The following is a 17,201-nucleotide window of genomic DNA, read 5'->3' on the forward strand; positions in this document are numbered from 1 at the left end:
AGTCATATCATAAACTTGACTTCTGTTCCCATCTGCATTGAGAGTCTTTAGGCAAGGTATGGGCCTGTAACCTGGGATGTAGGTTTGTTGTGGGGAATATACTGAGACCACCGGTCTTGTTGAGGGTGTGACTTGAAAATTCTGGTCTTGATGGGGATTAACCTACAGCTCAGGCTTTGTTGGGGGCAACTTGGAAATTAGTGCTAGATATCAGTCTCTGGGTTTACCTGAGTTCAAACTTATATGTGGTTCTCTAAAATGAATTCTGACATGAAAATATTTGAAATATTGAAAATATTTTAGTGAGGAATGGAATAGCAAATGTTTTAGCTACTGTAGGCCAAGAACTGGTACCACACTTGCCTCACATTAAATCATGTGACAATAGATTCTTGTTATCCATGATTTTACAACACCAGTCTGGAGACACACAAGATCTCTTTTCCTATGCATTGACTCTCTGATTCACTGTCAGTCTCAGCAATTAGATTCTTTCTAGGGATCTTCACAAGAAGAGATCACTGGAATAAACAGTTATAAAGATAGAGATATTTTATATGAACATATTTTGTCTGTATAAAAATTCATAAATGTACATGTCATAATTTAAACCACAGATATGTTATGAGTGAGGATATGTCCGATATGAATAACATCTCCTGGTCTAGGAGGTGACAACTTTTTAAAATTAATTTAGAACCTTAAGCAATACAGACTGTGGTATGGACATATAAATGTGATATTTATATGTTTATATATAAATATATGTAAAGTAGACATTAAAATTTAAAAATATATCCTTATGTTACCTATTCAAAAACTCAGGACCATATTATTTTACCTATGTTGATTTATTTATTAAATATGTTTTCTTCTTTTCATATAAATTTATAATTTTAATGTGATAGGGAACAAAATGAATAGGGCTACATGAGCAAGCTTAATTTACTTGTAATCCATTTGCTATTATGTACATTATATTAAATACAAACATGATCTCATGTTTAAACTCTCTACATAATTAATAAAATGACATATTTTAGTAAGCCATGAATTTATGTTTATTGCTTGTTGGAATTCACTTTCCATAATTTTTAGTGACAATTGAAAATTTCACATACTTTCCTTTAGTAAACACATTGTTAGTCAGGGCAGAAAGTTAACTCGACATCTCTAGAACAGAAGCATACTAAAGGGCATTTTATCTCAGACAAAAATTAGCTGCAGAAGTAGCTGACAGTAAGATCCAGCATAGAGTAGTGAAAGTGTTCATTGCTGGAAGCAGTCTGTCTGGCACTAGGCAACTAACTCTTTGATTATCAGTTGGGTTCTCTGAATATCAAAGTTTCTACATCTTTTGTTAGTATCCAAATGAAAGACTAAAGTTTTTCCTGAGCTGGAAAAAGTATCCAGTCTTGGATTCTGACAGTTGTTTGGTTGCGCTAGAGATTTACAGGCAGTCAATCTGCTGATTCAGGAAACTCAGGGTGTCATTCTCAGGGATAAGTTTGTCAGAGGAGGTCTTAGAATGTAAGGCCTCAAAAGAATATTTTGCTATGAGTTACTGTATTTTAATAGCCACTGTACCTAGAAAACTAAGCTGGGAGTAAAGTGTTGAACTGATATGAACTCAGACATATCATTTCCCACCTGACTCTTTATGGTCTACTTATGTCCGAGGTTACACCCGAATGACCAGTAAGGGGAAAATATAAAAATTCACAGCTAGAATACCTGTGGAATAGCCTGCTCCTGTCTTTGGGAATGGACAATCAAATGTACTAGAATACTTGCCTTTCAGTAATTATGATAATCAGGAAAGTTCACGAGCTTCACAGTGGCACCATTTCCTGTTACACACTCCTGGGAGGAGAGGCTCACAGATGCCTACTTCAGGAATTTTCACCTCACTGATCCATGACTCCCTGTGCCTTTCCCAGGACCACGTCTTCCTTCCTGGTTTACAGTGAGATGGAAAGTCAGCTTCCTTTGGCCTCTCTCTCACTTCTCTAAGCTCCCCATTCTCACTCTCAAGTAGATTCCTCCTCCATCTTGCAGACATATGGGTGAACTCTCTAGGGACTAATTGAAAGCCCTGAGAGCAGTGGGTGTTGTGACATCACTGATGACATCACAGGGGATGCCCAGAGCTCTCCAGGATACACTAGAATGTTCAGACAAAGGATTGTCTATGTCATGAGGAACAGGCTTTTTCTTCCGGTTAATGCTCTTCCTCTACTGAACAGAAGCTGAGGGGCCCATCCCGGGAGACTCTCCTGGGACACAAATGTTGATCACCTCCCTTTCAAAAGCCAGAGGTCTCAGCCACTGAGATTTGTCAGTGTCTGAACAATGGGAAAGTGCTGTGCTTTATTTCCAAATGTGTTAGCTGTGGAGACCTGGGTCAGGATGGAGAGAAGAGCCAGCCCATCACGTTGGTAGCAGAAGACTTGAGATGTCCACTTTCTTCCTAGGCTTCGGCCGCATGAACTTGTTAGAAGGCAGTTCCAGGGTCACCTTCAGCATGTGGAGATTCAGGACGGGAGGGACCTTCTCAGGACGGTCTTGCTTGGAGATGATGGCTGTGGACAGGGATCAGGAAAACAAGATTATTCTGTTTTGTTTTCTTTGGTCAGAGTGTCAGATCTGAGTAATCTTGTATATATTATATAGTATATTGTATAGTATATATATATATTTTCTATGTTTACCATTTTACTATTATTATTTTCCAGGTAATTCTTCAATTTTAACACATATTTGTATATATTTCTTCAATATTACTTGAATATTAGTTAAGAGAAACTTTAATTTTATCAGAAAATATTTCTATTTAATTTTTCAATTATTTAGACTTGTTTTATGTACACAATATTATCTGAATAATTTCCCATGAAAAATCTTCAATTTAACACTACTTTTCTATGCACTGCTTCAATTTTATCAGAAATATTTTCCATGAAAATCATCAATTTAATAAGAAAATGTTTGTAAGTGCTTGATTTAGTAAAGATGATTTATCTTTTACCATTATTATTTTCCAACAGATTCTTCAATTTTAACACTTTATTTTTCAATTTTTTCCTAAAATTGAGTTTGCCTACACATTTAGTTTTCTTTGTGTACTTTTTATGTGTATTTATTTTCAATGCCAAATCTTAATTTTAAATAAATTTTCTCTATATTTCTTGAATTTTATAAGAAGTATTTTCCATGAAAGCCATTAATTTGTTTAGAATTTTTTTACATGGTTTGTCAGGCAGTTTTGATGTATTATCTATGTGTACACTTTCATGTGTATTATTTTACATCAAATTCTTCAATTTTAACACACATATTTATATATTTCTTCAAATCCAGTGAAAATGTCACATTGGCATCCCTGTCAGTCACTCAGTGACTGCTGACCCTGCCCCTCGCCCATCTATCTCAGCCAGGGCGGGAGCCATGTTGGATTCCCTGACTGTCACCCAGCAACCGCTGGCTGCGCCCCCTGACGTCACCCGCGCCCCCTCCCTGTGACCGTGCATCTCAGCCCCTGGCGGGCGCCATGTTGGCGTCCCTGTCCCTCAGCCGGCAACCGCTGGCACCACCCCTCACGTCACCACAGCGCCCGCCCTGCATCCAGCCTCCTGGAATGACATCATTTCCCGTCTTTAATTTATGAATGAAAGTGGGCTGGGAGTTTGAATGTGCGTGTTTGTCGGAGGTCTGGCAGAGGCGGGAAGGAGGTGAGCACGTGCATTTAGCGACTGCTGCGATTGCTGAGCTTCCCGGGCTCTGAGAAGCTGGGCCTGGAATTGTAGAACGGGACTGCATTCGCATGCGCATCTGGATGAAGATAGGGCTCCATGCTGTAGGTGTCTGTGAGCTATCAAGTCACACCGTGCTATCCTCCTGTCGTCTCAGCAGAAGCAGTCTGTAAGTTTGGAGAAGCCTGGCAAGACGCACAGTGGGGCGGAGTCCAAACCCTCTCTGTGCTCCAGGCTGGGACAGTGGAAGGGCAAGGCACGGGCTTCCCGCTCTGGAAAGTTTGCAGTGGGGCAGAGTGCAAACCCTCTCTCTGATCCTCCCGGCAGGGACAATAGCCGGGCAAGGCACAGGCTTCCGGCTCTGCTCTGGAAAGTTTGCAGCAGGGCAGAGTGCAAACTCTCTCTGTGCTCCAGGCAGGGACAGTGGCTGGGCAAGGCACAGGCTTCCCGCTCTGGAAAGTTTGCAGCGGGGCGGAGTCCAAACCCTCTCTGTGCTCCTCTGGGCAGGGACAATGGCTGGGCAAGGCGCGGACTTCCCACTCTGCTCTGGAAAGTTTGCAGCAGGGCAGAGTGCAAACTCTCTCTGTGCTCCGGGCAGGAACAGTGGCCGGGCAAGGCGCGGGCTTCCTGCTCTGGAAACTTTGCAGCGGGGCAGAGTGAAAACCCTCTCTGTGCTCCTCCAGGCGGGCACACTGGCCTCCTAGCACAACCCTCCTGTGGGAACAGAAGCCAAGCCTGGCCGCCCTGGATCTCTGGGCTGTGTGCCCGGCCCTGGCTTCTGCCTGTGAGCTGGTGAGACAGGTAGGGAATTCACAGGCTGATAAACTGCATCCTGTTCCTTAATGACACAGGCTGAGCTGTGAAATAACAAAGACCTGGTAGAGTTTACAGAGTTCTGGGCTGGCGCTTTCCCAAGGAACATCAATGATCAAGTTGCAGCTGGCTGCGGTGAAGGGCCATGGGATGGGCGGGGCTAGGTCCCAGGGTAACTTGATTTTTCTTTGTTTGTTTGTTTTTTAGTTTTGTTAATTTCTGTAGTAGTTTTTTTTTTATTGCTTTACTTTAGATGCTTAGTGTTTCAATTATTGTGCAGTAAAGGGACTTTTCCCCAATCTGTTTGGTATTTTGCATGCTTTTACATTAACTCTGGCTGTATATTTATAATAACTTTGGCTATTCTTACACAGGCACCTTCTTTAGTTTAGGACATTTTCATGTAGGACTTTATTGGAAATGTTTTCTAAACATTTATGCTGATTGATCTTCTTCACTCTCATCCTCACCTTCTCCTTCTGAGGTGTTCCCTGTGGGTGTCCAGCTTGAATGCTTCTCTGTGTCCTGCTCTGAGCTCTGCTGTTGTGTGCTGTGAGGGGACCTCAGGGAAACGTTGAAATCAAGACATGGTGAGTACACAATATCTGTCCACAATGGGGAGGAAAATGAGGCTGACCAGCGGAACCTGGGGTGGTGGGTCCTCTATGGGGTTGGATCAGAAGCATCAGCCAAATGTGACTTCCTGTGAGGTTTCTAGTGGTTCTTCTTACTTGCAAGTTCAGGCCATGACCTCGGAATAACTTCAGTATCATGGCTGACTGTAATTCTGTCCAGAACATCTGGACCAGTTGCTTTCTAGTAGAAGCATGGGAGGTTTCTGTGACTATGCAGCACCTGTGTCCAAACCTTTTTGTTTTTTATAATATACACTAAAAAGGCAGGAATAGGACTGGAGAAATTGCTCAGAGGTTAAGAGCTCTGGCTATTCTTACACAGGTCATGAGTTCAATTCTTAGCAACCACATAGTGGCTCATAACTATATGTAATGGGACCTGGTGCCCTCTCCTGGCCTGAAGTAATACATTCAGGGAGAACATTGTAGAAGTAAATAATTAATTCCTTAAAAAATGAAGATGGATATGAATCTAATAGTTCTGATTTCATACATTACTAGTTTTTATTTTGTTTACTTTCTTACTTTTTCTGCTGTAGTTTTTTTATATTTCTTTAACTTGTATGTTTAGTGTTTGTCTATTCATATTAATTTTTAAGTTTTATTTATTCTGAATAAAACAACTTAGTCAAAGTTAACCAGTTTACTTTACTTGTAATCTATTTGGTATTAAGAAAAAGATGTGAAAAATAAACAATGATCCCATGTGGATATTCTATACATAAGTAATAAAAGACAAATTTCAGTAAGCCACGAATTTATGTTTATTGCTTGTCCAAGATTTTTTCCATAATTTTCATTGATTATTTTGTGTAAACTTCACAAAAAAATCTTTAGTAAGCATATTTTTAATTTGGACAGAAAGTAAGCCTTACATATCTAGAGCAGAAGAGTACCGAAGGCCATTTTATCACTGAGGGGATTTAGCTGCATAAATAACTGACACTGAGACCCAACACAGGGTAGCACAGATATTCTTTGCTGGCAGCAGTCGGTCTTGCCCTTGACAACTTGTCCCTTGATTATCTGTTTGATTTTGTGAATATCAGAGTCATCACTTCCTTTTTCATTATGCTAGTTTGGAAGTGGTATGGATAAACTTTTAGGTTCTTTAGAGAAACCATTGAGTGAATAAGGTAGAAGCTATCAGAATAAGAACCGAACAAAACATTAAGATATAATAAGAATAGCTTATAGTTGTGGTATTTTGTGCAATTGGTTTCCTATTGACTCAGTGAGACCAGCAAGAGTAATGATGGAGACCATTTTGTATTGTATCATTTGGTTATATTTACTAAAGATGTGGTGAAGACAAATGGCCCATGCAATACTTATGATATTACTACCAAAGAGGGGCACCAAGTCCCATGATTTTGTACATCTTATGAGGATCCCCAGAAACTTAGAAAAACTAAAGGAGTAGTGGTTTTCTGTTGTCTGTGAACAGGACCTCATAATAATGTAAAGATATTTCCCATCTGGGAATTCTAGGTTCTTGGATAACTCACTTTCCACTTTCACTGGGACAGGAAAGATTTTGATATTATAAAAAATAAGGACTAAGAAGGCAGATGAGCAAAAAGATAGAAACTGAGTTCACATACAACAACAAACAAATCCATTGACCTGATCCTGAGACTGACCACAACCCTAACATTTCTTCGTTGTGTAACAGGGATACGATTGACTCAGTGGGACCATCAAGAGTAATGGTGGCCACCTTAACACTAACCCTAAGGCTAACCCTGGGACTTTTCCTAAATCTCTAATCCTATCTTTTATGAAGCAAAGATGATTTGTTTGTCTGATTTTTAAACTGGCATTAGGAAGTACTTATATCTTAAATATGCTGGTATACAGTGAAGATCAGCTGTAATATCCTGCAACATGAAATCCACCAGTCCTGGATTTTTCTAACTCCCCTTGGCTGACAGCCTTTATCAGGACATTCTGTTAACTACCCTTTCTATATACATAGAAAGATTCATTTTTCTCTATGATTTCAGATAGGCTTATCTAGAAAATCTGTACTAATCCAACTGTATTTTGTTTTTTAATTTGCCACTGTTGAAAATGTGCTGACTAGTAATAGTGTTCAACAGTGTTTCCCTTATGTTTCGCTTATGTTTCTGGCTTTTCTTATGGGGTTGTTTGAGAAGGGAGCTTCAGTTTCCCTGAGCCCAGGATTTAGACAAAACAAAGCAAAACAAAACAAACAAACAAAAAAACCCACTTGGTTTGTTTTTGTTATTTTTTTTCTTTCTTTCTTTCTTTTTTTTTTTTTTTTGGAGACAAGTGTTTCTCTGTATAGCAGAGGCTGACCTGGACCTCACTCTGTAGACCAGGCTGGTGTTACATTGGGTCATCAATTCCTGGGTCAGATTGATACAGCCAAAGAACCTTCAGTAATGGTCTAGGCAAAGTTTTCTTCATTATTATGGAAAGAAGACAAGTGCTTTGAGGAAAGCTCAGGCACAGGTACTGGTAAATGCAGAGTCCTGGCTTCAGGGGGGGAGAAGCAGGAAGCTGACCAGCCTAAGCTGGAATGTTGTTCCTCCCTCAGGGCTGTGTGGGGTGTGATGCCTCTTGATATCTTATTTCAAATGTTAATGGAATGCAAACCACTCCTGAGATCTTGAATAGGTGTGGTCCTGGATAGGAAGCACACTTTAACCTGAGGAGGGCTAAGACTCACTGGCCAATCAACGGACACCAGGCAGACCTGCCAGGCAGAAAAACAGGTTGGATCTTCAGCGTGCCTTTTGGTGTGTTCCCTGTGGCTTTGCAGTTTGAATTATTCTGTGTCCTGCTCTGAGCTCTGCTGTTGTTTGCTGTGAGGGGGACCTCAGGGAAACGCTGAAATCAAGACATGGTGAGCACAAGATATCTGCCCACAATGGGAAGGAACATGCGGCTGAGCTGTATGCACTGGGGTGGTGGGTCCTCTATGGGGTTGGATCAGAAACATCAGCCAGATGTGACCACCTGTGAGGTTTGTAGTGGTGCTTCTAACCTGCTAGTTCAGGCAATGATCTTTTAATAACTTCAGTATCATGGTTGATTGTAATTCTGTCCAAAACATCTGGACTAGTTGCTTTCTTGTAGAAGCTTGGGTGGGTTCTGTGACTATGCAGCAACTGTGTCCAAAGCTTTTTGTCTTTTACAATATACATTAAGAAGGCAGGATTAGGCCTGGAGAGATGGCTCAGAGGTTAAGAGCTCTGGCTGTTCTTACACAGGCCATGAGTTCAATTCTCAGCTGCCACATGGTGTTCCATGATCATATGTAATGGGACCTGGTGCCCTCTTCTGGCCTGCAGTAATACATGCAGGGAGAACATTGCATAAGGAATGAATTTATTCCTTAAAAAAAGAAAACAGATATGAATCTAATATTTCTGATTTCAAACATTACTAGTTTTTCTTTTGCTTGTTTTGTTAATTTTTTTCTGCTATAATTTTTTTGTTTCTTTAACTAATATGTTTATTGTTTTGATTATGATGTGGCAAACGTCTCTTTCCCAATCTGGTATTTTTGATGCTTCTTGTACATTAATAGACACCTTCCTTTAGTCAATGAAAGCTTTCATTTTTGGTTTTCTTGGAAATATTTTCTTTATGCTGATCTTCTTCTTCTTCTTCTTCTTCTTCTTCTTCTTCTTCTTCTTCTTCTTCTTCTTCTTCTTCTTCTTCTTCTTCTTCTTCTTCTTCTTCTTCTTCTTCATCATCTTCTTCTCCTCCTCCTCTTCCCCCTCCTCTTCCTTCTCTTACTCCTCTTTCTCTAACATATATTGAGAAAGTAAAACACACAAGAGCTCTGATACAAAAGAGGTTGTTTGTGGAAAAGGAGAGGACTGAGAGCCTGAGGATGATGACTTATTTTCCTGGCTGGTATTACATATCTTTCTATGCTGGTCCTAGGTATTTGCATTTTTGGTGATTATTGGTCTAGGTACTAGTTTCTTGGTTTGTCTTGTTTTTGTGGGGGTGTTATTTCTTTGTTACAGTTTTCTTTGTAGATTTTTAGAGTGTTGGCTGAGTGCTGGCTCTTTTACTGACCTGTTGGTTATGTTCAAGAGAGATTGCTGGTTGATGTTGGAAGCTAGGAATGGAGGTGGGCCGGGTAAACAAATCCTAGCAATCCATAAGGAAACATAATCAGGAGAGAGGTGAAGTTGATAGCATTTCAACCTTTCAGAGCTACAGTCATCTGAAGGATGGCTGGTTGCTCAGTATCTGAGAGTTTCCTAGTGCCCAGGTTAGGTGACACTGAGGGACTTCTTATGGGTTTCTTTTTCTTTGGAGACCCTCATTTCTTTCCCCAACTCTTCCAAAGATCCCCTGTGTTCTGTGCAATGTTAGGCTGTGGGCTCTGCATCTGTTTCAGTCAGGTGCTGGATGGAGACTCTCAGAGAACAATTATGCTAAGCTACTCTCTGGAAGCATAACAATGTATATCCTCAGTATAGTCAGGGATTGGTGATTGCCCATGGGATGGGTCTCAACTCGGGTAGGGTATAGTTTGGTGAGTCCCTCATTCTCTACTCCATATTTTTGCCTGCATTTCTTGTAGAAAAGATAAATTTTGGTTGGAAAGGTTTTTGGTTTGGTTGGCGTAGTTAACTTTCCACTGGGAGTTCTGCCTGTCTTTAGGGTGTGGCCCTCTTCAGTGTCCAAATCTCACTGATATGTATTTCAGCTATTATATCCCCCCATAGACTGCCTGTTGCTCTCCCTTTCATGGTCTGTAGCAGATACTAAAGATGCCTAAGCTCTTAGATCCCTGTCAGCTGGAGATTTCAATTCATTTTCCTTGTCCTATGGCCCTTTCTTTTCTCTCACCACAGCTGTTCCTTACCTCCCCTTCCCCTTTCTTAACTACTGGCCCTTCCAGTTCTCTCTCTCTTTCATCTGCCTCCTTTGACTGTTTTATTTCCACTTCAGAGTGTGATTCAACCATGCTCATTTTAGCATTCTTTCTTTTTAAATATATATGTATATATGTATATATGTATATATGTATATATATATATATATATATATATATATATATATATATATATATATATATATATATATATATATATATATATATATGTAAGAACCCCGTATCTGCTTTCACACACAGCAGAGGAGGGCATCAGATCTCATTACTGGTGTTTTTGAGCCACCATGTGGTTGCTGAGATATGAACTCAGGACCTTCACAAGAGCAATCAGTGCTTTTGCCAACTGAGCCATCTATCTAGTCCCTTAGCATTCCTTCTTGTTTAGCTTCTTCAGGACAAAGAAATATCATGCAGATATCCTGTACTTTATGGTTATTATTCATTAGTACGTGAGTACATACATGCATGTCCCTTTGGGTCTGGGATAGTTCACTTAGGATGATAGTATCTAGTTGTATCCATTTGCCTGCAAGATTCATAATGTTCTTGTTTTTACTAGCTGAATAGCATTCCATTTTGTAAATGAACCACATAAACTTTATCCAAATTTTGGTTGAGGGACATCTTGATTTTTTTCACTTTCTAGCTGTTATAAGTGGACCAGGTGAGGCACAGTCCATCACCTTAGAAGCCAAACTTAAGAGGATCTTTCATATGGTGTGGCTTCTGAAAACTGATAGATGATAAATTCGAGATCCCAGATTCTCCAGTATGGTTTCAATTTGGCCCAAATCCAGCCATCTTTTGGCAGAGTCAGAGCCATGGGAAGACTCCATGAGAATTCATTGCAGTGAAATTATGAGGATGATTCTTGAGTTGCATTTTGCGACCACAGCTTGTTGAGATAACTAAGGCATTGGTAAATCTGCCATGGAGACATGTATACAAGGAGAGGATGTACCCAAACTGTTACAAGAGGTGACCTTCAAGATTTTGCCTTGTGTGTCAGAAGAGACTTTAGATGTTTGAACAGTGTAGGAGCTCCTGCAGACTGTTAGGATCCCTGAAGAAAGACTGAATGCATTTTCATCACAGGATGAACATTTGCCCATAGTGTCAAGGGTCAGGATGCAGTTGATTGAAACAAAAAGCTTCTAGATAGAATGATTTCTTTGGCTGCTTGTCTGTCCTGTCTGGCTTTCTTTGTGAAGCTTGTGGAAGATCTTCTGGTAGGAGCCATTCCAGATACCTTCCAGGATAGTGTTTATAGAATGAAAATTTTATTTTTTCTCCCTTTTTTTTTGCTTTTCCAATAATTTATATATTCATTGTCACCCTTATCACTATCTGCATTATATGTCCCTTGCTATGGCAGAGTCCCTTCCCCAGTCCCCTCTGTTTTTCTTTGAGAGGTTGTGGGGGCCCCAGGTATCCCAAAAATTGGTGCATCAGTTCTATTGTGAGTTAAGTGCATCCTCTTTCACTGAGGCCAGACATGGCAGCCCAGTTAAGGAGACAGATTCAAAAGATATCCCACCCCCACAGCTATAGGGAAAGCCCTTGCTACAGTTGTTATTAGACGACTTTCTGAGCCTCTGAGCTGCACATCTGCTATATATGTGCCAGGGGCCTTAGTCCGTCCTGTGTATGCTATTTGGTTTGTGGCTTAGTCTCTGATTGTCCCCAAGGGTGCTTCTTACTTGAGTCTCTTGGTCTTCCTGTAGAGTTCCTATCCTCCTCAGGGATTACAATCTTTTCAACAAATCTTCCATAATAGTCCCCAAGGTCCATGCAATGTTCGATTCCGGATCTCTGCAGCTTTTTCAGTCAGCTGCTTGGTGGATCCTCTCAATGGACAATTGCTCAAGGATTCAGTATGGGAGCATAACAGAGTGTCGTTATTAATGTCATGGATTGGTGCTTGTCCATAGAATGGCACTCAAGTGGGGCAAATTTTCATTGGTCATGCCCTCAGTCTCTGCTCCACATTTTATCCCGCATTTCTTTTAGAAGGGAAATATTGTGTCCTTGGTGTGTTCTGTGTTGTGGTTGAAACTGACCCTTCCATGTTCTTCCCATGCTCCCATATATTCACGATAATCTCTTTCCTTAAATCATATAAAATACAATAGATACATTTGCTAATCAGTGATAATCTATTTTACAAGTCTAGTTGTTTTATATTTTTATATTTATTTTATTTTTTGTTTTCTTTTCCAAAACATATTTCTCTGTGAACCTTGTCTGTCCTTAATGTAAGAAGAGAAACCGCAAAAGACACATGTTTTGTGCTTGTAATATAAGCATATTTTTGTGCGTTTTTTCCTCCACCTTCTTAGTGTTGAAATTTGGCTAAATATATAGACTATATTCTATTTCTCAGAATGGCATATATTCATGGCATCAATATTATCTGAGGATTCAGGTTCATTAGGTTTCACATGAATGCTTTTCTTTCTCAGTCTTGTGTTTCTTCTCAAATGTTTGAATAAATGGAAATATTTTGCCTGTGTGCATGAATATGAATACCATCTTTGTCTCATCTTTAGTGTTCTCAGAGGATAGCCTTGGAACTCCTGATCTTGAAGTAATGAATAGCTGTTGGTCCCCCATGTGTTTACGAGGAGTTTTCCACCATTATGTGGAAGACCAGCAGGTGCTTTCCAATGCTGAGCTCTCTCTCCTACCCTAAGTTGCTTATATATGATCAACATTTATATTACTATTGTTTTCATCTGTCCATTGTAACAACTTAAGCATGTATTCTCTTTTAGTAAAATTTTATTAATGTTATAGTTTAAACTGTTACACTTCTTGTTTCTGCCAGATGAATTCAGATGTGCAGTGGATGTATAATTCTTTACAGGAACTTTAGTAAAGAACTGTGATTTCTATATCACTTTTATTTCCTTGGTTGATTTTTGTATGGATTGAGGGTTTTAAAATATAACTTAGTCTCCTAGAACACATTACAAAGGTCATGCCAGTGTCAAGTTATTAGACATACACCTGCCTGTGCCTCTGTGATTAAAGACATGAGCAAATACACCCAGCTTGCCCATCATGTCTGTAGTTAGTAATTGTTCATACAATTTTTCAGGTGTGTTCTCAGTACTGTGGATCTTTTTCCCCTCCATCTCCCTCTCAGTTGTCATTTCTCTGGCGAGGCTGTATCCTATTCAAAGTGTTCAAAAGTGACAGAGGTATATCTTATAATTAAAGCTCCTTCTACAAAGACACAGTAATTATAAATTCTGAGTCAGAAAATAAGCAGAACAAGCATGAAAATTATGTGAATATATATTTGAGAAAGCATATATTTATTTTCCGGTGATGTTAGTATCATGTACATGTATGGGATATTTAGGATGCCGTGACTTTTGATGATGTGCATGTGAAATTCACTGAGGAGGAGTGGAATTTGCTGGATCCTTCCCAGAAGAGTCTCTACAAAAATGTGATGTTGGAAACCTACCTGAACCTCAAAGCTATAGGTAAGACTGTTATATTTTTTTCTGAAGGAAACAAATGTTTCTTGCTTGTTGATGATCTTCTATTATTTTAATTATATGAAAATTGAGCTGAATAATTCAGTTTCACTGAATTTTCACTGTAACTTTCACGGTGCTGTTAAAATTCACAGTACCTTCAATTTTGGCTATTTTCAAATATATCATTCATTTTCTTGTACTGTGTTTTAGGCTATAATTGGGAAGAGCATCATCTTGAAGAACATTGTCAAAATAATAGAAGTCATGAAAGGTAATTTTCATGTGTAAGCTGATACAAAATTTTCTCTGAGAAAATTTTAATATTTTATGGAATCTCCAACAAAAAGCAAGAGTATAATATAACAGTCATTTAAGTGTAGATATGATTATAATATTCTTACAAAACCATGTACCTCAAGATCTGGTATCTGATTTGGGTATCCATTTGATAGGTAGCTCAATTAGACCTGTGCTGTGGATCTGCCAATCTGTATAGTCTCATAGTATTTAGAAATTGCACATTGAATAGTGATAAATTTATATCCAAAACATTCTAATAAGCAAATAGTCCATAGAAAATTTGGTGATACTAATATTCTTTTAGTAATATGGTTCAGTTTGGTGAGAGGGCATTTTATGAGAATCAAGAATATTGTTGTGGAGAAACATTAGTCCATAATGCACATGTTATGAGAAACAAAAATTCAAACAGTGTGAATGCAATGCGTAAACCTTTCATTTATCATTCTTTTCATTAGGTATATCATGTGTCACAATGGATAATGATCATGTGAGCTTTGGGATATGGAAAGAAGAAGCAAAAAATTTTTGTTTTAGAACAAGAAGATATGTTGTATTCTGCCTTCGAAAGAAATTAGGAATATGAAAGACATTTGTAATTAGTTGGGATTTAGCTTTACAGGGAATATCCCAAAACTCATAGTGTAAAAAAAATCTTTATGGGTACTAGGAATTTGGAAATTCTTCTGTGTGTCCTGGTTCCCAGTCACATGTGTTGTAATTCACACTAGAGGAAAAATATGAATACGATCAGTGTTATGCAGATCATAGTTTTTCTAACTTTATTCAGATAGCTAAAATACATCATGTAAAAAGAGGGTATTATAAATATGAGCTATGTAATAACCATCACAGGTGTCTTGAACAACTCCTGATGAGGGAGAAAAACATGAATATATAAATTGCTAAAACCTTAAGATCTGATGCTTCTTTACCATTAGACAAATTGTAAACATAATTTATATTAATTACATGATTGATCAGAATAATGAATGTGGTAAAGATTTCACATGTGCTAATTATCGTTGCAGGCATGTAAGAAGATATACTGGAGTGAAACCCTATGAGTGTAATATATGTGGTAAAGCTTTTACAAGATCAAGTCATCTCCAGTATCATAAAAGAACACATACTGGAGAGAAACCTCATGAATGTAATCAATGTGGTAAAGCCTTTGCAAGACCCATTTATCTCCAAAATCATAAAATGACACATACTAGAGAGAAACCTTATGAATGCGATCAATGTGGTAAAGCCTTTGCACAGTGCAGTAATCTCCAATATCATAAAAGAACGCATACTGGAGAGAAACCTTATGAATGCGATCAATGTGGTAAAGCCTTTACACAGCGCAGTCATCTCCAAAATCATAAAAGAACACATACAGGAGAGAAACCTTATGAATGCAATCAATGTGGTAAAGCCTTTACAAGACCCAATAATCTCCAAATACATAAAAGAACACATACTGGAGAGAAACCTTATGAATGTATTCAATGTGATAAAGCCTTTGCAAGACCCAGTGATCTCCAAATACATAAAAGAACACATACTGGAGAGAAACCTTATGAGTGCAATCAATGTGGTAAAGCCTTTGCACAGCTCATTCATCTCCAAATTCATAAAAGAACACATACCGGAGAGAAACCATATGAATGTAATCAATGTGGTAAAGCCTTTGCACAGTGCAGTTCTCTCCAATATCATAAAAGAACACATACCGGAGAGAAACCTTATGAATGTAAACAATGTGGTAAAGCCTTTGCAAGACCCAGTCATCTCCAGTATCATAAAAGAACACACACTGGACAGAAAACTTATTAATGTAATCAATGTGGTAAAGTGTTTTCACTAGGGATTAGTCTCCAAATTCTGTGTGCTGGAGAGAAACATAATGAAAATGATCATGAATTAAGTGGGAATTAGGAGGGTATCATAGTAGGATATGATAGACATGGGTGCTTGGGATTATTTCTACTCTGGAGGTTTTTTTTTTTTTTTTTTTTTTTTTATGTTTTTGCAAAATAGGTTGCTGCCCTCGTCTGAAGAGTTTCTTTGAGGTTAAGGTAAAGATGTTTACATTAATTGTATTGACAAAGTAAGTCATGGAAATCACTACATAGAATTTGGCATGAAAATTTTTAACAAACATAGAAACTAAGAAAGGAAAAATAAAAAAAAAAAAAAAGGTTTAAAATACAAGGCATCACCAGGAAGTTGAATGATGTTTAATCTTGTGATCAAGGATATTCAATGGCATTAAACAATGGTTCTACTAGGACAAGATTACATTCAGCTAAACATATGGATTTGCAGTTGTGTGAAAGTGAACTGTATCATGTTAGGAATTATTATTACCTGGTTACTGTTTTGATGTAGACACATGAAGATACAAGTATGTGTCAAATTGCTAAGGGATATATTTGGAAACTGGGTTCTGAATTTAAAATATAAGCAGAAAGACTTAGTTCTTGTCATGGTGTTACATGCTTTTTAACCCACCATTCACGAGACAGAGTCATGCAGATCTTTGAGATCAAGGTAGATATCTAAGCAAGTTCCTGGAAAGCCAAGATTAGGCAGTGATATATTTGAAATATTGAAAGCTGCTGATAATGGAATAGAAGGAGCCATGTTCCAGCCCCAGTAAGCACCAGAACTCCGAGAATTTTATCATGAAGTGGTGTTGAATATTGTCAGAGAATTTTACATTACCTCATGAGATGATCAATTCTTGGTTTTTCTTACACTTTAATCCCATTTTGTTGAACCATCACTGTTTCTAGAATGAAGCCTTCCTCATTGTTAATGGTGGACGATCTTTTTATGTGTTTTATATTTTATTTTATTTGTTTTATCTTTTAAGTATTTTTGAATCTGTGGTTTTAGGGATAATTGGTCTGTAATTCTCTTTAATTGACCAGTCTTTCCTGGCTGGATATATGAGTAATCAGGGGTTCAGAAAATAAATTGACTAATATGTATTTTGTTTCTATATTGTTTAATACACTGAATTCTTGTTAAATCCTCTTTGAAAGTCTGGTAGGACTCTACCCTAAAACTCATAGACGTGGGCTCACATTGGGGACATATTTTTAATGAATTCTGGTTTCCTTCATCTTTATGTCAGTTTAAGTTGTTTTTCTCTAGTTTAATTTTGGGATGTGGAATCTATTGAGGAAGTTAGCTATTTCTATTAGAATTTCCAAGTTGGTGGAATTCACCCTTTTTAAACTATGTCTTTATCATTCTCTGGATTTCTTCATTACCTTTTACTTAATCCCCCATTTCATTTTAGATTTCATTAATTTGTATATTCTTT

At 38.3% G+C, this 17,201-nt stretch overlaps 1 protein-coding gene across 1 annotated transcript in view; it reads left to right on the forward strand.

Annotated features, from left to right (window-relative positions):
- Nucleotides 1-17,201, forward strand: part of LOC127673199 (uncharacterized) — a gene marked incomplete at its 5' end in the record, with an annotated part of 81,863 nt that overhangs the window by 24,543 nt on the left and 40,119 nt on the right. The window contains 1 exon segment of the mRNA XM_052168807.1: nt 14,983-15,716. Within this exon segment, the coding sequence (XP_052024767.1) occupies nt 14,983-15,716 (734 nt within the window).

Source organism: Apodemus sylvaticus, chromosome 22 (genome assembly GCF_947179515.1).
Source record: "Apodemus sylvaticus chromosome 22, mApoSyl1.1, whole genome shotgun sequence".
In the NCBI taxonomy this organism is placed as follows: Eukaryota; Metazoa; Chordata; class Mammalia; order Rodentia; family Muridae; genus Apodemus; species Apodemus sylvaticus.